At 35.9% G+C, this 22,465-nt stretch overlaps 1 protein-coding gene across 5 annotated transcripts in view; it reads left to right on the forward strand.

Annotated features, from left to right (window-relative positions):
- LOC100519072 (beta-mannosyltransferase 2) overlaps window positions 1-22,465 on the forward strand; it is an 88,390-nt gene that overhangs the window by 2,085 nt on the left and 63,840 nt on the right. For 4 of the 5 annotated variants that reach the window (XM_021082396.1, XM_021082393.1, XM_021082395.1 and 1 more), the window contains 3 exons: window positions 307-333; window positions 16,006-16,058; window positions 21,215-21,259. In XM_021082396.1, coding sequence (XP_020938055.1) covers window positions 21,229-21,259 — 31 coding nt within the window. In that variant the 5' untranslated portion in view covers window positions 307-333; window positions 16,006-16,058; window positions 21,215-21,228. Of the gene's footprint in view, window positions 1-306; window positions 334-12,529; window positions 13,245-16,005; window positions 16,059-21,214; window positions 21,260-22,465 lie in introns of those variants that run through there. The other variant, XM_021082392.1, reaches the window with a different exon arrangement.

Genomic DNA, 22,465 nt, shown 5'->3' on the forward strand with positions numbered 1-22,465 from the left:
CTTCATTTCTCAAACTATCCACTTTTATTTCCATCATTTCTTTATTTTCTTTGTCCTTATTTTTCTTTTTATTATTACTTCTCTTGCTTATAGCTTGATTTTTCTTTTGACTTTATACTTTTTCACATATATATACAAACCCAACAATTTTAAAGTTAAAGGAATGGTCACAGTATTGTGAGGAAGGAAAGGGATGGAGAGAGAAATAACTGAATACTTAGAGAATACTGGTGATGAGGAGAGAGGAAAAGATACAAGAAGGACCAGGAAAGGGTAATCACATGTTCTCATGTTGTTCAATTGCAGGCTGGCAGAAGTCATCGTTGTATCCTGGTGAGTATGTTGCACTGAAGATGAGTCTAAGATAGACATTAAGCTCGTAAATTCTATAAAACATTGGGCTACTAACTACCACATGACAGAGAAATACATACATATATATATATATATATATATATATATATATATATATATATATAGAGAGAGAGAGAGAGAGAGAGAGAGAGAGAAGCGTATGTATATATATGTGCTTGCAACTTCTGGTCCATAGAAAACATAGCAAGAAAGATAATTTTTTAGTATTTTTCTTTTCGTCTTTTCTCACCTGCCTCTCACAAGACAGAAGTTAATTAAACCAGATATTAAGAAATGAAGAAAGTATAATTTTCTCTTTTGTGATTTTTATTCATTCTCACTATATTACAACTTCAGTTCCTTGCCTAACTCAAAAACATACATTTTTTTCTCTAATTTTTTCCACCGGTATTGGATTTTATCAAATGATTTTTCTGTGACTATTGAGATGATTATGCTATGCTGTCCTTTATTTTATTAGTATGGTTTATTATATGAATTGATTTTTACATGTTAAGCTGATCTTGCATTCTGGGAACTAATCCCACTTGGTGGTGTGTATAATCATTTTTGCATGGCTGTTATATTAAATTTACCAGTATTTTATTGAGAGTTTTGCATCTGTATTCATGAAGGATATTTGTGATGTCTTTGGTTTTAGTACCAGGGTGATACTAGCCTCAGGATGATAAGGGAAATATTCTACCCACTTCTATTTTCTAGAAGATTTTGTTGAAGCTGGTATTTTCTGTCCTTTAAAGGTTTGATAAAACTCACCAGTAAAATCATCTGGGCCTGGGAATGAATTCGCATAAATTTTCAATTCAATTATTTTACTTGTTATAAGTCTTTCCAGATTTTCTATTTCTTAAGCCATTTTTAGTAATTTGCGTATCTTGGAGAATTTGTGTAGTTCGTCTAAGTTTAATTTGTCAGCTATGGATTTTAATAGAAGTTTCATTTGAGCTTTCTAAATTCTGTAGATTCAATAGTGATCTCATCAATATGTGGTTTCTCATTCTTATTGAGCAATCTAGTAAAATTTGCTGATTTCCTAAAAAAGCAAAATCTGTTTCAGTGATTTTTTTCCTAATAAATTTTGTTTTCTTTCATTGATTTCTAACCTAATCTTTATTATTTCATTATTTGATTGCTCTAAGCTTAGTTCACTCTTCTCTTTTCAGTCTTTTCATGGAGAAACTTAGGCTATTGGTTTAAGATAATACTTTTTCTCTACTTTGGACAATTCAAGCTCCAAATTTCCCTGTAGGTATTACTTTTAGCTGCATCCAATAAAGTTTGGTAGATAGTGTTTTCATTTTTATTCAATTCAAAATATTTTTAAAATTTTCTTTTGATTTTTTTATCCACAGATTGTTTATAAATATATCAATATCCAAATGTTGCTAAATCAGAAATTTTCTTCTTTTTTGATTCCTAATTTAATTTTATTGTAACCAGAGATCATCTTTTTTACAGCTGTCTTTTTATTAATCGCTTTAAATATTTTTTCATGAATGAGTGTTTCTCAGTTTGATGTGTGCCTTTGTCAATTTCCACCATTGCAAAGTGATCATTTTTTTTATAATTTTTCCAGTTTTAATTGTTGCTTTTGGGGATAGGATTTAGGCTTCTCATTCATTCCCTTCCAGTTAGTTTCATGCATCAATAACTATTTCCTAAATAGAACTCTAGATATATTTGTCTAGCGTTTTTCCCTATATGTCTTCTGTATGGTTGCTCACTTGAAGCTACCCAGTATAACTGTAAAAATTCCATCATCTTGATCTTTGCTTATTCTTGACTTTCTTAAGTCATTTTGTTCAATAAAGAAATTGCACTAGTGCCTTATGCTAAAATTGCACATTTAATTTCATTTCTTATTTTAGGTGACCTACGAAAGCCATTGTCATACTTGTTCTAAAAAGGCCAAGATTGTAAATATTTTAAAGTTTATGGGCCATATGGTCTCTGTCACAATTACTCAACTGTGCCTTTTTAGCACAAAAGCAACCATAGACAATGCATAAAGAGATAGCATGGTTGTGTTACAATAAAACTATTTACACTGACAGATGGGCTGGATTTGTCTCCTGGACTAACACAGGAACTGACTCTGGATCTAGAAAAAGTCACTTTTAGAACCCTGAAAAATCCACCCATTTCTGGAGTTTTTCATTTATTTTGATTATGTTTTATATTAAATATGTATTTAAAAGACAAATAGTTCTTAAAATAAATGGTAATAACAGATCCAGTGGATACTCTCTTTTCAAATTCATTCCTATAGATCCTGTTTAGGGCACAAGATATATTGTCTAAATGATTATAGAAAAAAAGTTTTAGAACTGTTTTGTCTCTTCTTATCATGGCTGTCTCTATATGCAGTCAGGTTTATCTGTTTCGTCACTCTTACCACCTAAGCATTGAACTAAGACTGCACTTTTTAATTGTTGGTTGCAGTTTTGCACTTTCATTTATTATGGCACTATCTGCATTGAGCAGTGTAATGAACTTTAATTTTTATAAAAATCAACTCATATCTCTGTGGTTTAACCTCTTGCATACAAATTAATATGAGTATATCTAGGTCTGTGGTTCTCCTGGGCAACTCTATTCAAAATAGTAGCTCTGAGAACTAGTTTTTTTCCAGTCTGCTGTCTTCTCCATTTCTAGGGCCTTATAATTCTGGCATTGGGTGGGAAAGTGTTAGAATGGGAATGAAAAAAAAATCAAGTGAACTACTTTATTGTCCAACCTAGAAATGATGTGGTTGCCTGCTGAGCACATTGTAATGACCATAACTCAGTTGTATCATCTCACCTAAAGACGATGAAGGTGGTGAGGGTTGGTATGTAATTCTACTCTTTTTTAAGAAGAGTATAACTGCTTGTAGTCTGCACTACATAATATATAAGTTAGAGGGATTAGTTCTTATGAGAGCATTTAATAAGAAAAGCAGTGGAGGAGTTCCCGTTGTGGTGCAGTGGTTAACGAATCCGACTAGGAACCATGAGGTTGCAGGTTCGGTCCCTGCCCTTGCTCAGTGGGTTAACGATCCAGCGTTGCTGTGAGCTGTGGTGTAGGTTGCAGACGCGGCTCGGATCCTGCGTTGCTGTGGCTCTGGCGTAGGCCGGTGGCTGCAGCTCCAATTCGACCCCTAGCCTGGGAACCTCCATGTGCCATAGGAGTGGCCCAAGAAATAGCAAAAAAAAAAAAAAAAAAAAAAAAAAAAAAAGTCAAAATAGAGTAAGATAAAAAAATAAAATAAAATAGCATACGTAAAAAATAGCATACATAAAAAAAAAAGAAAAGCAGTGGAAACTTCAGTTCAAGCAAAAGTTCTAGAATATATTTGGATCATTATCAAAAGAAGTGTTAGAAAGAAGAAATTACCTCTTTGTACCAGACAATTCAGATACTAGGTCTGATCATGCATATTTATTTTCTTTTCAGACTGGAGGAAAGAATTTTTCCAGGCTGGTGAGTCATACCCTGATGGCCGAAGAGGGACTCTACTCCTTATTCTCAGGATCAGCCTCAGGAATTATTGGAAGAGGGCAGTTGAAAAAGTCCACGTGGGACTACATGCATGTCCCACAAGCTCAAAGATACCTCAGGCTAATCCAAATAGTGTCTCTGTTTCTAGGATCCCTCTTTTTCAGAGATTAAAAAGCTTACTGTCTTTGCAGTGACTATTACTCTGGATCCAGACACAGCCCATCCTAGCCTCGTCTTGTCAGAAGGGAACAGACGTGTAACCTGGGGAGAGAAGTCTCAAGATCTACCTGAGAACCCACAGAGATTTTATTCCTTTCCTTGTGTGCTGGGTCTTCAGGTCATCACCTCAGGGAGGTGCTACTGGGAAGTGGAAGTTGGAGACAGTCAAGCCCTGGACCTGGGAATCTGTAGGCCTCATGTAATGAGGAAGGGAGGGATTTCCATCAAACCTGAAGATGGTTTCTGGGCCATCAGGTCTTATAATGATGAGTACTGGGCACTTACCTCTCCAGAAACACAACTTATTCCAAAGGAGCATCCTGCCAGAGTATGTATTTTCCTAGAATATGAGGAGGGACGTATCTCATTTTATAATATGACAGATAAATCCCACATTCACACCTTTTCTCAAGGCTCCTTTGAGGGGCCCTTAAAGCCTTTTTTCAGGCTTTGGCCCAGTGATTCAGCATGTTTGACCATCTGTCCAGTGCTTGAAGCAGCACAGAATCCCCTGTGCTAGGAGTATCATAAAGCTGCAGGTCAGTGTGGATGGAAGCATCTGATCATGACATACATTCTCCTATACCAGAAGCAAATTATTTTTTCTTATCCCATATTGTGGTTCTCCCTATCATTTTGTCTTCTTCATAAATACTTCCCCCAAAGCATGGTGCAGGGTAAAAAACTGTGTTGCTCGTGGCATGTTTCAAGAAAAAAAAAAATATATATATATATATATATATAAACACATAAATAGACTCATATAATATGATCATACTATCATTGTAAGGATATACAAGGAACTAGTGCATGTGATTGCCCATACAGTATTGTAATTTCTTAAGATTCCAACTTTAAAATGGCAAAGGTAGGAATGAGGGGAGAAAACCTTTTTATTTTATACAATTTTGTAACTTTGGGTTTTGTACTACATTTATAAAGGGATATGCAGAAAAATAAAATTAAAACTTTCAAATAAATAATTGAATTGTTCTCAGTTGTACAACTTAGTGACATTCAGAGGGAAACATATTTCCAAGTTTATCCTTCAGCTTCCTCTGTATGAACCTCATCTATATTATATTTTTACCCTTTTGACCTTTATTTCCTTATGAGATACTGGTTCATTCCTGCCTTTTCTTACTACTATTCATTGCTTGGGAATGAATTCATAGCTCCACATTTTCTTAACGTACAAGCATTAAAAATGATTTTTTTTTGGTACAGTCCTATGGATTTTAATACTTGTATGGCCACTACTACATTCAGAATACACGACTGTTCCATTATTTCAATAGACTGTTTTATGCTAGGTTTTTGTAGTCAAAAACCTTTCATTAATGCCTAACCTGTCAACAATTGATCACATTGGTGTTTCCGTATTTTTGTATTTTACCAGAAGCTTTTATAAATAGAATTATATTATAGGTTGTGTTTTGAGATTGGCTTCTTTCCCTCAGAATAAGGCTTTTGATAGTCAACCAAGGTAATGGAGGCATTAATACTTTATATTTCTACTGTTTGCTGAGTAGTATCCCACTGAATGTACAGCAGTTTGATCGTTCAGTCACTAAAGAGTGTTTATGTTGTTTCCTGTTGAGGTGATTATGAATTCAGGTGCTATAACCACTCATGTAAACATTTTGTGGGTAAACATCAGTTCTCACTTTTCTACGGTAAATATCTAAAAGTGAAATTACTGGGTCATAGGGTTAGAGCAGTTACAACTTTATAAGAAACTGCCAAACTCTTCCCAGAGTGGCTGTACCATTCTGCATTCCCACTAGAAATGATGGGGAGTTCCAGCTGTTCCACATCCTTACCAGTACCTGGCATTGTCAGTTTTTCTTTTATGTTTCACTTTTCTTTTATTATTTAATTTTATCCACTATAATAAGGATGTGGTGGTTTCCATTTGGATCTATCTAATGCTTATAACTTTGAACATCTTTTCCTGTGCTTATTTACCATTTGAGTGTCTTCTGGAGGAAGTGTCGGTTCAAATCTTTAGTCCATTTTATAAACACTATAAAAGACTTTAAGAGCACTTTAGGTTTAGAGAAAAAAATATGCAAAAAATAGAGAAAGTTGACCTATGGCCCCTATTCCCTGCACACAGTTCCACGGAGTAACAGCTTGTATTAAGTAGTACATTCATTGCAACTGATGAACCAAGGTCCTGTGCTCCACTTGTCCATTTCAACTCCTCTCCTCTGAACCCCTGGCAACCACTGATCTTTTTACAGGGTCTATAGTTCTGTCTTTTCCTCTATGTCATATACTTGAAATTATATAGCATGGGAGCTTTTTTCAGACAGGCATATTACACTTGGAGAAATGCATTTAAGTGTCCTCCTTGGTGTTTTGTGGCTTGATAGTCCATTTCTTTTAATTGCTGAATAACATTCCATCATACCAATGTTCCACAGTTTGTTTATCCATTCTCCTGGTAAAGGATATCTTTGTTCCTTTTGATGTTGGGCAATTATGAATAAAGCTGCTTTAAACACTCATGGGCAGGTCACTGTGTGAACATGAATTTTCGGAGTTCCCGTTGTGGCTCAGTGGTTAATGAACCCGACTCGTAACCATGAGGACACAGACTTAATCCCTGACTTCGCTCCGTGGGTTAAGGACCTGGCATTACTGTGAGCTGTGGTGTGGGTTGCAGATGGGGTTCTAATCTGACGTTGCTGTGGCTGTGGCGTAGGCCAGTGGCTACAGCTCTGATTCGACTCCTAGCCTGGGAACCTCCATATGCCATGGGTGCAGCCATAAAAAGACAAAAAAATTTTTTCCAACACATTTGGATAAATAACTGGATCATTTTACAAGACTACTGACAATGAAAGGGAGTTTCTGTCATTCTACATCCTTGCCAACATGTGATAGTGGGAACACAGACAGTGAGTCCACACACTATTTTTTCTCCCAGATTTATAAGCAGTGTTGGTGTACAAGATATATGAATGGATCTGCCTCTAATTTATGTGGAGGATATTTCTCTTCCAGTGTCTATGTAAAGCTTAATGTGTCAAATGGGGGCTGTGAAATTGTTACGAAGACCTTCTTTTGTTTCTTAGGCTGTAATAATGATATTAGAAATTCCTTTCCATAGCTCAAGTCAAATTATTTGGCAGTGGCTTTACCTCCTGAATGTGGAGCCAGCACCTAGGAACTGCCAGTTACCTGGAGCAAGTCTGAACAGTACCTCACTTTCTAAAGAGGGAAGCCATCGGCTTGATTTCCTAGTTACATGTGTATGGGCTCCATGTCCCAGATGTAGTGGGTGTAGTGTGCCCATGAGGGCAGGTCTGGGGAGGTGGTGGGGATGCTCTTCTCCACTGAGGATTCATCTTTTACCTTATCCCTGCTGGTAGCAGGGGGTTTACAGAAAGCTTTTGGGATGTACACTTCCCAGGGCCTCATGATACAGGTCATGATCAGACACTTTATGGCTTTCAATCTTTTGTGGTTCCTTTACAGTGGCATCCAGTTATCTACCCTATCTATATATTTGTCTCTATACCTATATAAAAATACACAGGTATTTTGGTATTAGATTTCCTTTCAGACTCTTCTTCCAATATTCTTTGATATATTACCTTTTATACTGCTGATACTTATTAATTTTACATGCAAAACTGATCCCCTATTTAAAAATTTACAGGTCTCTTTGAAATTTATATGAATCAATGCAGAGGAAAGTGCAAAGGGCATTCGGGTTTGAAAATGGTCTGCACAGGGATTACTTGAAGGAAAGGCAGGCAAAGGAAAACAAAGCTACCTACAAGGGAGTAGAAAGGAGAATTAATACCAGGAAACCAAAAAAGCAATCCTCAAAGGAGACTTGGAGGACTGAACTTCTCTATGACCTACATGTTTTTTTCCAACAGAACATTTTATTAAGTGTTGGGTCAGTACAAGAGGTTGGCAGGGGCAGAAGGGGTAAAGAGGAGGGCAGTGTAAAATTTTCTGCTACTCTGAGGTGTTCTTCCTGGTAGCAAAAGACTTCAGCAAATGTCAGGAACTGGATCATGTCTCCCAAGATAGCAGGACTTGAACCCTGCTAGTTTAAAGAACATAACCACTTGCACTCTTATGATTGTTTCAATATCAGGTTGGGTAGACAGCATGGAGACACCCAACAGAGATACCCACATTGCTAGCAATAATCCTCTGAAATTAGGGCAAAATTATTGAAATTCTATTGAAACACTGAAAAGTAAAAATAGAAAATATTATATCTTAAAAATGTATTTTCTCTAAAGAACAATGATCAGAAAATAATGAACATGCTAAATATTCCTTGGATGATTTGGCATTCTCTGAGAATGAGAGTACAAGCTACAAGACACAATTTGAGGAGCAAATAGTGAATTCATGTCTGCATATGCTGAGTTTGAAGTACAGCTAAGTGTTCACTGGTGGCCTGGCAGTCAAGGATTCGACTTTGTCACTGCTATGGCACACATTTGATCCCTGGCTCAGGAAGTTTTGGATACCCCAGGCTCAACCAAAAAGAAAATTTTTTTTTAAAGAAGTACAAGAAAAATGACCAAAAGGAAATGTTCTGGAGGTTGTTAAAAGAACTGTCAGGTGCTCAAGATGAATGCCTAACATAATTGGGATATAGGAAAGAGGATAAGGGCTGGGATGAAGAGAAAGACCCTGTAATTGGCCCACAAAGACCCACGGAAATGAAAAAGAGTGCTATTTCATGGCGCTCAAACAAGACTTGAATGTCATAGGCTTAGTGACCACACGTGTCCAATGCCATGGAGGGTCAAATTAGGTGAAGGCTGAAAAATGTCCAAGCAGAGCACGATGGATATGGTTAATGTTCTTCAGCAGACTGCTGGCTTTGAAAAGTGAATGGATATATTAGCTAAGTGAAAGGGCTGAGTGTAGACCACTCTTTCAAAGGAAACTGTCTGTCAAGGGAAGACAAAAGACAGCAGAATCTGTGACAGAATGCAGGTTAGAAGGAAGGAATTTAGTTTGTGCTTGTTTTGATTGCTTTGCTTACTTTTGTTTTGTTTTAAAAGGAGAAGCACCAAAAAGTATGTTTATGCAGAAAGGAGATTGGAGAGTGAGAGATGGAAGTGATTAGAGAGAAGCTACCACGTGAAATGATTATGCCTGGAAAGAATGGAGATGGTGATATTCAAGCCCACAAATGAAGACTGCATAAGAGAACACAAGGTGTAAAAGGTCTTTAAGGGAAAAGAACAGCATTGCCAAATCATGGTTTAAAATATTCACTCAGGCTGCATTTAGGCGTTGACTAAAATAACCAGCATAAGTGATGGATCCAGTGGAGAGTTAATGCCACTGGAGGCCAAGACCCTACAAAACTGGGGGAGATATTATGAAAGCAAAGGGAACAGCAGGCTCTGGAGAAGAGGAACACCTCTGAGTGCCTGAGATGATGAGAAATTACAGGAACCACGGAATTGTTTGTGCAGTTAAATCGTAAAAATTCTTCCAGTGATTTTTGCTTATCAGTTAATTATGGTCTGGATTTGTCACCTTTGGTCTTTTCGAGAGGGGAGCTCGCACATTACTATGTCCCACAGGTTTGTATCTAATTATCGCAACCCCAGACTTAGCCCTGATTCATGCTCCATTACTAACCACCAGTTACTAACAATCTCCACAGCCAATGTTATACAGAAACAATCACCCAGCATTATGTGGGGTCCTTGCATAGAGTTTCTCTTTAATCTTTCTGAAAGTCCCTCTGACCTGTGTATTTGTTCATTAGGTCCTTTTCAAATCCTTCCTCTAATGCTCTTGGTACCATTTTTGTCATGACTTTGCCTCTGAAATGAACCAATATTTTATTTTATTTTTATGAACCCTAGAAGATTCTCTAAATTTTCATCAATGAAACACAAAAGGTTTATGCACCAAAATACTCTCCCAGCAGTAAAAACAATACCTACCCCTCCTCAGCCTCATGGACTAAATGACAAAGGTGAACTGATTTATCAGTAAGTCATTAGTTGTGGCTGATTTATTTCTGCAATCATTCTTATCTGGGCAATAAAAGCTTCTGAATAACTTTCTTTTTTTTTTTTCTAAGGTGATGTGTTCAAAGATCAGCAACAAACCACGAAGGGATGAAAGAGAAAGAGAAACACAGAAACACAAGTTCCTTATTACCCTAGGTAGAACATTCATGGAAAGAGAATGGAGATGGGAAAATCAGTGAACTTTGGGAAAAGAAGATGTATGGATTATTTTATCTGAGTCACTTTGAAAACATAAGTGACAAGAGAGTTTAAAAGTGCATTTCGTTTAGTAGGTTTTTACTCTCTTTCACACTACGCAAGCACGTATAAACGAACAAAACTAAAAGAAGCTGGATATCAAGGAAACCGGTTTCTGAGCATTAGAAGGGAAAAAACAAATGGTTGTCCTTTCATTTGGTATGTGATTTTAATATGTTTTTGGAAATATATTTTGAGAGCAACATGTGCACTTGGAAGAGTGTACATCATGGTTTTTCCATCTGCCTCTGTGACAGGTGCACCTGGCTGAAACCAGAAGCTTGGGCCATGGCATTCACTATAAGGGCAATACAGCTCAAAAGCAAAACATTGGGGAAAAAAAGGGGGAGAGAGAGAAAAAAAGAAAAGCAAAACTTGGAAGAACTGCCAAAAACTGAACTTGAACGAATGATACACAAAGTATTGACATACCTGAAGGTGACATGGGCTGGTCTAAAGTAGGGAAGCTGAACCAGTTCTTTTTACCAATAAAGGCAGAATCTAAAGCAAAGATCTGAGTGATTTTCCAGAAATGCCTTTATCATCATTAACTTTTTTTCTGGCTTCCATAATGAGTTAACAGAGAAACCATCCCCCACTCCTCTGGTCAGCGATAGGCCAAGGTATCTCACTTCAGTAGCTAGAATTACATTAGGTTTACTTGGTAGAAACTCCCGATGCTTTCAATGGAATTTTCATGGTAGGGCATGGATGTTATTTTTGGCTTAGTTTTTTCCCTATTTTACTTTCAATGGAATTTTTATGGTAGGGCATGGATGATATTTTTGGCTTTATTTTTTTTTCCTATTTTACTTTTTTTAAATATTCATAAGCAACAACAGTTTCACCAGTAGTGAGAGAGTACATAGCAAACATTAGGCTCCTAGAGGGAAAGGAATGTGAACATCACCACCTTGGACATCCTGGCATTCACACAAGGTCACAGTTTGCTTTAAGTTCCTACATTTCTTCAAAGTGAGGGAGAGTTTTCGGAGGAGCTGGCTCATCTGATGTTCCTTGAGCACACAAGACCATTAAAATCTGTTTTAAATCTTTTCCATTATCAAAATACATCCTCCAAATAGCACAGTTCTGAATTTCTCATCTGCAAAGTGTTCTGTGTACATATTTTCACTAGTCTGCCTGACTGGAGGAGGGGGTGGGTTTGAGAACTTGTTGCACTGAGTCATCCAAATCGCCCATCTACGGTGGGAGGGATGGGTGGACTGGGGATTTGGGATGGAAATGTTCTAAAATTAGGTTGCAGAGTTCTGGCCTGGCTCAGCAGAAACAAATCTGACCAGCATCCATGAGGAGGCAGATTCAATCCCTGGCCTCGCTCAGCGGGTTAAGGATTCTGCATTGCCGTGAGCTGTGGTGTAGGTTGCAAACACAGCTTGGATTTGGCATTGCTGGCTGCAGTGTAGGCCAGTGGCTACAACTCCGATTCCACCCCTAGCTGGGAACTTCCATATGCTGTGGGTACAGCCCTAAAAAGACAAAAAAAAAAAAAAATTAAGTTGTGATGATGGTTACACAACTATAAATATAATAAAAATTCACTGAATTATAAAGAAATAAACAAAAAATTAAAATATAAAAAAACCTCAAAAAACAAAAAAACAAATTGTCCATCTGAGAAGAGAGATCACAGACAGAGCATTCGCAGACATGGAGTGAATGGCTCCAAGGCCAAAGAAATGTATGATGCTGGCATCATTGTGGGGACTGACAGTCATGAGGGCCAAATAAGGTTTTCAGTCCAGAGATCAAATCTGAGGAATTAAGACATGTCTAGGATATTTAGACAATCATCCCTAGAATTTTGTATATATTTTATGAGTTTAAACTGAATGCAAGTGATCCAACAATAAATGAATGGTGGGTTATTTCTGAGTTCTTCTGTACAGCAAGCATTAGAATTTCTAATTTAGTTTTATGGGCTGACGTCGTTTAAGGTATGGGAGTATCCTGGAGAAAGCAAACTCTTGACAAATGTAAGTATCTATTGGAGATTTTTGCACAGACCAGCTATAAACATTTATGGGCCTGGAGACGTAAAATTAAGAATCAGCTACCCTCAATGGCCCAGGTAGATTTTCCATAAACTGTAATATCAGTAAGGCTAGATTGCAAAAACTATAGTGGCAATATATATATATATATTGTGTGTATATATATATATACATATACACACAATCCTCAACTCTGAAAAAATGTAAGAACATAAAACTAGAAATTTGGTATACTGGAATTCCCATCATGGCTCAGTGGTAAGGACCCATTATTGTCTCTGTGAAGATGTGGGTTCAATCCCTGGCCTCCCACAATGGGTTGAGAACCAGGCATTTCTCTAAGCTTTGGCATATGTTGCAGATGCAGCTTGGATCCAGTGTTGTCCTGGCTGTGGCAAAAGCCTCAGTTGCAGCTCCAATGTGATCCCTGGCCCAGGAATTTCCATATGCCACAGGTGTGGCCATAAAAAGAAAAGAAAAAAAAAGGAAATAACAAGTTGGTATACTGATATTTCACTTAAACGTCTATGCTATTCTCTTGAAAATAATAATAATAATAAAAGCAGGAAGAAGGACAGCCATTCATCAGAGGATATTAACATGTGTGTGTGTCTTCATGTGAGCATATATATCAGCTTTACATTTATGTGAAGTCAAATTTATTGCCATCATGTGAGCAAAGGAGAGTAAAGTACAGTCCAGAGTCCCCTTCTCTGGGGCTTCCTGTCCTTGTGCCCCTCTCATACCCCTGCTGGTTACAGAACAGGGAGGAAGACAACTGGGTGTTGTGACTGACACTTGCAGGTGGCAGGCTTCAGTATTTCAGAGGGGGCTCAAGAGAAGCGAAGAAACAGACCTATTTTGTTGATGATTAAGCCAGGTGAGTTAAAAGTAAAGGGTGTTCCCTTGGGGAATTAGAAAGAGAAGAGCCTGAGAAAGGTCAATGGAGACATGACAAATTTAGATTAAAAGGCCCAAATTTAGTGTCTTTGATTCTCATAATTTGTCCATCTTTCTTTTTCTTTTTTTTTTTTTTTTTTCATTCCCTGGTTAGAAAACTTGAAGAGCTCCTCTAGAACAGCTGTATGCTCTCCAGTGCTGGGTACTGGGCTTTCACCCTGCTCTCTCTGGTCTTCAGAACTTGTCTGGCTCTGTCCCAAATGGGCCTGTACCCATCCCATGGCCTCTGTCTCTTCCTTCATATTTCAGTTCCCCTTTCATCACTGTCTGTCCAACAGGCTTTTTTTTTTTTTTTTTTTTTTTTTTTGTCAGGTGAGAACATTCTCTGAGTCCTGCTCCTTCCCTGTACCTCCTTCCCTAAACTCAGTCTCTCCTAAACAGATGAGGGAAATGGGACTTCATCCTTGTAATCTTAATTAATTACTTACTATAATAGTATCTAAAGCAGAATATGAAAAACAGGTACTATTAAAATGCATGTAAAAAGAGTTCACTAAGATATAGAAGCATAATCCTCTTCTCTTCCTCTCCTACAAATGCCTTAGTAAAAGTTATCTTTTGTAAAAAGAATTGCAACAATTAGACTTTTGCTGCCTATTTCCCAGCACTATGTTCCGTCATTCTGTAAAGGGAATACATTTCCTGCAGAACTGTCTATATTATACCATATGCATTTGCCAGCTATGTGTTATATTTCCTCCTTTTGTTTCCTTGATCATGTCTTCAGAAGGAAAAAGAGTTAAAGTTTTGTTAAGGTCCAATTTATAGATTATTTATGACTCATAGTTTACATGTCCTAAGAAATTCTTGCCTAATCCAAAGTCTCAAAAAAATTCCTCCTACGTGTTTTCTTAGATGATTTATAACTTTTGTTTTATATGAAGCTCTATGAGCCTTTTTGAAAAGTTTTCAATATTGTGAGATAAGAGTTCATGATTACTTTTTTCCATATTGTTCCAATGCTATTCATTGAAAAATTATCCTTTCTCCTACTGAATGCCTTTGGCACTTTTGTTGCAAATCGTTGAAGCAAATATGTACAGATGGATTTCTCTATTACTCCTTCAGGTACACTAGTCTATATATCTCTGCTAATGCTAACAACATACTTCAGAGTTAGTGTATCTTACTGAAATTTAAAAAAATATATAAGCCCTCTGGGTCTTTTCTTCATTTTAATATTTCTTTCACTGGTCTAGGGCTTTTGGCATCATTTTGTGAATTTCCAAAGAAGTAAAAGGCAGCTAAATTTTGATGGGGGCTGTGTTGGTGCAATAGGTGATTTGGGGGAGAACTGTGATTTTTAACAATAGTGAGTCTTATAACACATAAACTATGGAAGTTCTCTCCCTTCACACTTTCTTTAATTTTTCCTAAAGATAATCTGTAGTTTTCATAGACGAGATCCTATATGTCCTTTGTTATGTATATTTTAAAGTATTTTACACTTCTGCTAATACAAATGGAGTCTTCTGTATTTATCATGGTTATTGCTAGTGCATACACTTAAATCAATAATTGCATATTAACTTTTATTCTATAACCTTGCCATGTAGACTTATTAGTTGTTGTTAGTTTGCTTTGTGGATTCCTTAGATTTTTTTTTTTTTTTTGCATTGATTATTTTTTTGCACATTATCTGCAAATAGAGATAGTTTTACTTTTTTTCTTTCTGATTTTATGCTTTTTTTCTTTTTACTGCTAATACTTCAAGTAAATTATTGATGAGAAGTCATGAGGATGGGCTCCATTTTTCTGTATTTTAATCTTTAAGGAAAATATTCCATATTTCACCATTAAGTACGATTGATATAAACTTTAGGGTTTTTCACAGATTTCACTGATCAGATTAAGGAAATTCCCCTTTATTACTATTTTAGTGACACTTTAATTTTTAAAACCGTGAGCAGATGGAGTATTTTGTCCATTTTTTTTTGTCCTTTGGAATGATTATCTGTTTTTTCCTTTATTTTCTTAATATGATGCATTGCATTAATTGCTTGAGAATATTGACTGGTCTCGTATTGTTGGGATACATTCTGTTGACTCCAATCTTCTCATATATTTTGGATTCAAAATTGCAATTTCTTTGTAGAGGCTTTCTTTGTCTTTGTTTATGCGTGCTGTTGGGTGTGGAACTTACTTTTTGTGTAACATCTTTGCCAGGTTTTGTTTTTAGTTTTGTACTGATCTCATGAAACAAGTTGATAAATGTTCCCTCCTTCACGGTTTCTTCAAGAGTTTCTGAATGATTGGTGTTATTTTTTCTCCTAATGGTCAAAAGAATTCACAAGTGAAATTACTGTTCTGAACTTTTGTGTGTGTGGAAAGGTTTTTCTGACAAATTCCATTTCTTTAAGAGACTTAGGGAAAATGACATTTTATGTTTCTCTTGTACCACCCATAGTAAATTGTATTTTCAAAGAATTTTTAAGAAATTTAATCACGCTTGCCCAATTCGTTCCTATAAATTGATAAAGATATTCTTCCATTATCCTTTTAATATATGTAGATTTTATAGTTACAGATCTTCTTTTATTCCTAATATTGGTGATTTGTGTTAACTCTTTTCAGTTCTTGATCTGATAAATGAATAGTTTATCAATTTTGCTGTCTTTGCAAAGAACCAATTTTTGGCTTTTAAAATTTTTTCTCAATCATTCACCTCTTTCCTTTTGTAGATTTCTGTTAGTTTGTGAAATTGACAAGCTGATACCAAAGAACTCAAAATAATGTAAGTACCTTCTTTCTTACACTTTGCAATAACTTTGCTTCTGGAATATAGTCTGCAGTAGATTGGTGTAATTATTGATATGATTGCATTTATGTTTACATATATATAAATACACACACACACACGCACACACACACACATAATATTACTTGTCTCCTCTGATTTTTGTGCTCTATACTCCCTTCTCAGTATTCCTTGGATTACTTGAATATTTTTAGGTTAGGATAAGATTTTCACTTGTCTTTTGACTTTTTAGCTTCAACTCTTTGCATCATTCTTATATATTTTTTAAACAGGTATGTATGTCTCTAAAAGAAAAGAAGGGAAAAGTGGATTATTTCATACATCTAAATATTTAACACTGTTGATACCCTTCATTCTTTTCTGAAGCTCTGATTTTTCTTCTGGCAATGTACCTTCAGAGTGAAGAATTTCCTTTAGCATTTCTTAAAGAGGGAGTTTGCTGATGACTCATAGCTTTTAATTACCACAAAATATCTTTATTTGTCATTAACTTTGAAGGATATTTTTGGCTTACATTAGAATCTGGGGTTGGAAATTATTTTTTTTTTAATTTCTTTCACGCTACGAAGATACTGTTTCACTGCCTTTGGCCTTTCAGAGTTTCTGATAAGACTCTGTACCATCAAATCTTTGTTTCCCTTATGGAATATGTCACTTTTCTGGGTACTTTAACAGTCTTCTTATCTTTGGATTTTTCAGCTTTAATTTCATATGCCTATGCATGGTGTTCTTAATATTTATTCTTTTGGGGGCTCCACTGAACCGATTGGAACTTTAAATTTGTTGTTTTTGACTAAATTTTGGAGGAGAAGTTGAAGAAGAACCATTACTTCTTCAAATATTTTTCTGACACATTCTCTTTCTACTTTCTCTGATTGCACATATCTATACATAGTGCCCTCTGCTGTGGTCCTACTGGTCCCTCAGTCTCTGTTGTTCTTTTCCTCATTCTGTGTCTCTCTTATCAGATTGGGTCATTGTTACGTTCATATATTTTTTTTAGATATTGTACTTTTTAAGTTTAAAAATTCCCATGTGATTCTTTTTTATATTTACTTGTTTTCTGTGAATTTCCTGTTTTTATTCATAATGAACAAGTTTTTCTTTATCTCACCAGTCATAGTTACAGCAGGTTTAGAGTCATTGTTAGATATTTCCAACACCTAGTTCATTAGCAGGATGCAATTTATTGCTCATTGTTCATCTTTTACCTGGAGAATGTGTCACATTTAACTGGCACTTCATATATCACTTAATTTGGACTGTAGCCTGGACTATTTCAATGTTATGTCACAGAAACTCTGAAATCTTTTACATATTCTTAATTGGTATAGAATTATTTGCTTTAGCGGACACCTGTTGAAATTCAAACTGTAAGCACTATGATGCCTGTGGTGGGTGACACTTAGATCTCAGTTCAGATTTTATAAGAAGTCATCCCCAAAAGGACATGGATGACAACTCAAAGGGATTTAGGACAAGTCTGTATGTGACTCTGGGTTTCTCTTTTTTGGTTCTCCTCTCCTGTATTCCTCTTTCATTCTTCTGTGTTCTTAGTTCTTTCTCTGGTTGCTATATACAAAAAATATGAGACTTTCTATTAGAATATAAGCAACATTGCTAACTGGGTGCCCTCAGGGTAAAGGCACAGCAGTTGGGAAACCTGATTTATGCTGGTCACTTGCTTCAAGTTTTTACTCGCCAACAAATCCTGTCTGTTTTTGTTCACTCTCCAGGGCTCTTGAGTAGTTGCTTCTTAGTTTTCATCCAAAGTTTAAGGTTCCTTTCTGTGAGGAGGGTCAGTTTGTTACTAGGCTAATTCTCTAAAGAGAGGCAAACATTTTTTTACCTTAAAAATATATCAGGCCAATATATGTATAGCTGGGTTACATTGCTGTACAGCAGAAATTGACAAAACATTGTAAATCAACTATAATAAAAATTAAAAAAATATACCAGCCCATTTTATATCTGTCAAATTTATTCCAAAATGATTCACACTGTTGGCAGGATATGAAAACTCCAGTTATTCCACATGTTCACCAAACTTGGCATTATCAGCATTTCATTTTAGGTATTTTAGAGAATGCATAGCATTATCACCTATTGTGTTTAATTTGCATTTCCTTGATGGTCGATGGAGCTGAGAATATTTGCAAATATAGATTTATTGACAAAATACAACTTTCTATAATCCAAAATCTCAGCAAACTCGATGAAGAGGAAGGTACCACAACAGGCTAACATAAATATAATATTGTTCATACAAACAAGCACAGCTAACATCTTACTGAATGGTGAAAAGCTGAAAGCTTTTCCTCTAAGATCAGAAAGGATGTGTGTCCACTCTTGCAACTTCTATTCAGCATAGTTCAGTCATTCATTCCTCTTTTTATTGCATTTCATTCTACTGTGCTTTGCAGATATTGCATTTTTTACAAACTGAATATTGTGGCAATCCTGCTTTGTCAGATGATGGTTAGCATTTTTAGCAGTAAAGTATTTTTTATTGAGACATGCACTTTTTTGGACATAATTTGATTGCACATGTAATACACAGTAGTATAAAGGAAACATAACTTTTATATGCACTAGGGAACCAAAAACTTATGTGACTTATGTTATTGAATATTGGAACTGAAGCTGCAATATCTCCAAGGTATGTCTGTACTCAAAATCCTAGCCAGATCATTAAGGCAATAAAAGAAGTAAAAGGAATCCCATCAGAAAGAAGTAAAATTGTCTGTTTTCAGATGACAGAAAAATATATGTAGGAAACCATGAGGCTTTCATAAGAACATCATTAGAACTGAAAAATAAATTCAGTGGTTATAGGAATCAGAGGTATTTCTATGTAATAACAAACTAACTAAAAGAGAAATTCAGAAAGCAGCTCCATTTAAAATAGCTTCAAATAGAATAAAAATGAGGAATAAAATGAACCAAGAACGTGAAAAATCTGTACACCAAAGACTGTAATGACACTGTTGAAGGAAATTGAAAAAGACCCAAATACATAAAAAATATATCCCATATTCCTGAGTTGGAAGAATTAATTTTGTTAAAATGTCCATACAACCCAAAGTAATCTACAGATTCAAGGTAGTATGTATCTTAATTCCAATGGCATTTTTTACATAAAGAGAAAAAGTAGTCTTAACATTTGTATGGAACCACAAGGGACCTTGAATAGTCAAAGCAATCTCAAGAAAGAAGAATAAAGCAGGAAGCTTCATATTTCCTGATTTCAAACTCCATTCTAAAACTATAGTAATCAAAACTGTATGATACTGTCATATAAACAAAAGCATAGATCAACGACACATAATCGAGAATCCAGAAATAAACCCATAAAGAAGTTAAATTATTTTTGATTAAGTTATGAATAATACTCAAGGGGTATAGTGTGGTCTCTTCAATAAATGACATCAGGAAAATGGGAAAGCCACATGCAGAAAAATGGCATTGGAAATCTATCTTACAAATTAACCCCAAATGGATTAAAGACTAAAAAATAAGATTTGGTATCATAAAACCACTAGAAGAAGACATGGAGGAAAAGCTCTTTAACATCAGTCTAGGTAGTAATTTTTTGAATTTGACACAGAAAGGACAGGTACCAGAAGCAAAAATAAGTAATGGGATTACATTAAACTAAAAACTTTCTGTACATCAAAGGAAATAATCAGCACAATGAAAAGGCATCTGAGAAAGTGGGATACAAAACTGCAAATCATATCAGATAAGGGATTAGTATAGTGAATACATATAGGGAGCTCAAACAACTCCATAGCAAACAAACATCCAAAAGGGAAAAAAAACAAAAACAAAAACTTTACTTAAATATGGACAAAGGACCTGAATAAAAATTTCTCCAAAGATATGCAAATATGCAAAGAATATATGAAAAGGTACTTAACATCCTTAATCATCCAGATAATGAACCCCAATAAGATATCATCTCACACCTGTTGAAATGGCTATCATCACAAAGGCAAACAATAACAAATGCTGGTGAGGATGTGAAGAAAAGTGGACCCTCACGCGCACTGCTGGTGGGAATGAAAATTGGTATAGTTCCTATGGAAAACAGTATGAAAGTACCTCAAAAGTTAAAAGTCAAGCATCAGGACTTCCCATCATGGCTCAGCGGTAAGGAACCCAACTAGTATGCATGAGGACATGGGTTCAATCCCTAGCCTCGCTCAGAGGGTTAAGGCTTTGCCATGAGTTGTGTTGTAGGTCACAGATACAGCTTGGATCTGGAATTGCTGTGGTTGTGACATAGGCCAGAAGCTGCATTTTCAACTGATCTCCTATCCTAGGAACTTCCATATGCCATGGGTGCAGGACTAAAAAGCAAAAAACAAACAAAAACAACAACAACAACAACAACAAAACCCTATCATATGATCCACCAATCCCATTTCTGTATACACATTTAAAGGAATTAAAATCAGAATCTCAAAGTAATATTTGCACTCTTATGTCCATTGCTGCATTATACACAATACCTAAGATATTGCAAAACCTAAGTGTACAAAAGATGAGTGTACAAAGAAAATGTGGATAGGTGTACAATGATATATTATTCAGCTTTAAGAAGGAATAAAATCCTAGCTTTTGCTACGAGATAGATGAACATAGAAGACATTCTGCTCACGGAAATAAGCGAGACATATAGAGACAAATGTTGCACGATCTAATTTATATATGGACTCTTAAAAAAATGAGAAAAAAGCCAAACTCATAGAAACAGAGTAGAATGGTGGCTACCAGAAACTGGAGCATGGGGAAAATGGAGACATGTCTTTTAAAAGGAAAGAAAAAGAAAAAAGAAAGGAGAGTGACTGTTTGCAGGAGGTGGGGAGAGGGAACCATGGGAAGTTTATTATTTAATGGGTACAGAGTTTCAGGGTTGCAAGGTAAAAAGAGTTTGGAAATGGTTGTTGATGATGTTTGTGCAATAGGAATGTGCTGAATACAACCAAGCTCTACACATGAGAAATGGCTAAGATAGTAAATTTCGTTGTGTATATTTCATCACAATAAAAACTGGGGAAATTGAATAAATTCAACAAAAGTCATGAAGTAAATAATTCTTTTCTTTTCCTTTTTTACTTTTACTGCAGAAAGAGAAGAGATCATGAGAAAGTCACAGGGGATTCCTGTTTCAGGCAAGAAATAACCTCCTCAATAACTTTTACTCACATTCCATTGGCAAGAGCTAATTATATCACCAAATAATGTGGCAGTGGAGATAGATAATATACTCTGGCCGGGATGGTGATCTAATGCATCTCTCCTTTTATCAGTTGTGGGTCAAAAGAAGCAGGAGCCAAGAACGTTGGGTGTCCTGTGACTAAATGTTCCTGCAAGTACCAGCAAGATGCATGAAGCAATTACTCTAGAATGCTGCCTTTTTTTTTTTCTTACAAGAATACAATCCTTAGAACTATAGTATCCTCCTTGAAGAAAATGTCAAGAAGGCATTTTTTTCAACAATTTTGTTTAATTTCAAGGGGAGTCAACTAAGGAATAAATCAAATCAATGTATATAGGGGGCTTTACCTGACGAATACTGCTCAAATAGTTTTGGACACATGAGTGCCTTTACTCTGTTCTTCGTCATCACTTTTTAAGCACCTCTCCTGTGTATGAGCAGAGGTTTTCCTTTTATTCTGAAAAAGGTAGAAGACTCAATGCAAGATCAATAGTTGATATATTTATTATCTCAAGTTATTGATTCTTTGATTTGTTATGTTGCTACAATTTATGCAGATACTACTGTTTTTTTTTTTTTTTTCTTCTTAGAGCCACACCTGCAGCATGTGGAATTTCCCAGGCTAGGGATCGAATCAGAGCTGCAGGGGCCAGCCTACACCACAGCCACAGCAATGCCAGATCTGAGCCACATCTGTGACCTACACTACAGCTCATGGCAATGCTGGATCCTTAACTCACTGAAGGAGGCCAGGGATCGAACCCATGTCCTCATGGATACTAGTCAGATTCTTTTCCGTTGTACAAAATGGGAACTCCCAGATACATTTTTGAATCAAGTTAATTATATAACTCATACACCTCCGAAATACCAGCCTTTTCAGAGTGGCTGATGTGAATGTTTTGTCCAAAATATATTCATGACATCTGACTTAGATCTGATCTACTGCCATTGAAGACACTGTTTCCCTTCCCTACATGGAATTTTATTATGAAGAACTGAATTTAGGCATTAGTTAAAAAATAAATTTATAAAACACACTTTTATATATCCATCAGTTGACGAAAACTTTCTAAGTAGGGTAGCACAAGAAAATTACCCTGTGATACTACTAAAAGCAGTGGTTCAATATGTTCTAATTTAGTTTTGTAGAAATTCT

This window comes from Sus scrofa, unplaced genomic scaffold (genome assembly GCF_000003025.6).
Source record: "Sus scrofa isolate TJ Tabasco breed Duroc unplaced genomic scaffold, Sscrofa11.1 Contig770, whole genome shotgun sequence".
In the NCBI taxonomy this organism is placed as follows: domain Eukaryota; kingdom Metazoa; phylum Chordata; class Mammalia; order Artiodactyla; family Suidae; genus Sus; species Sus scrofa.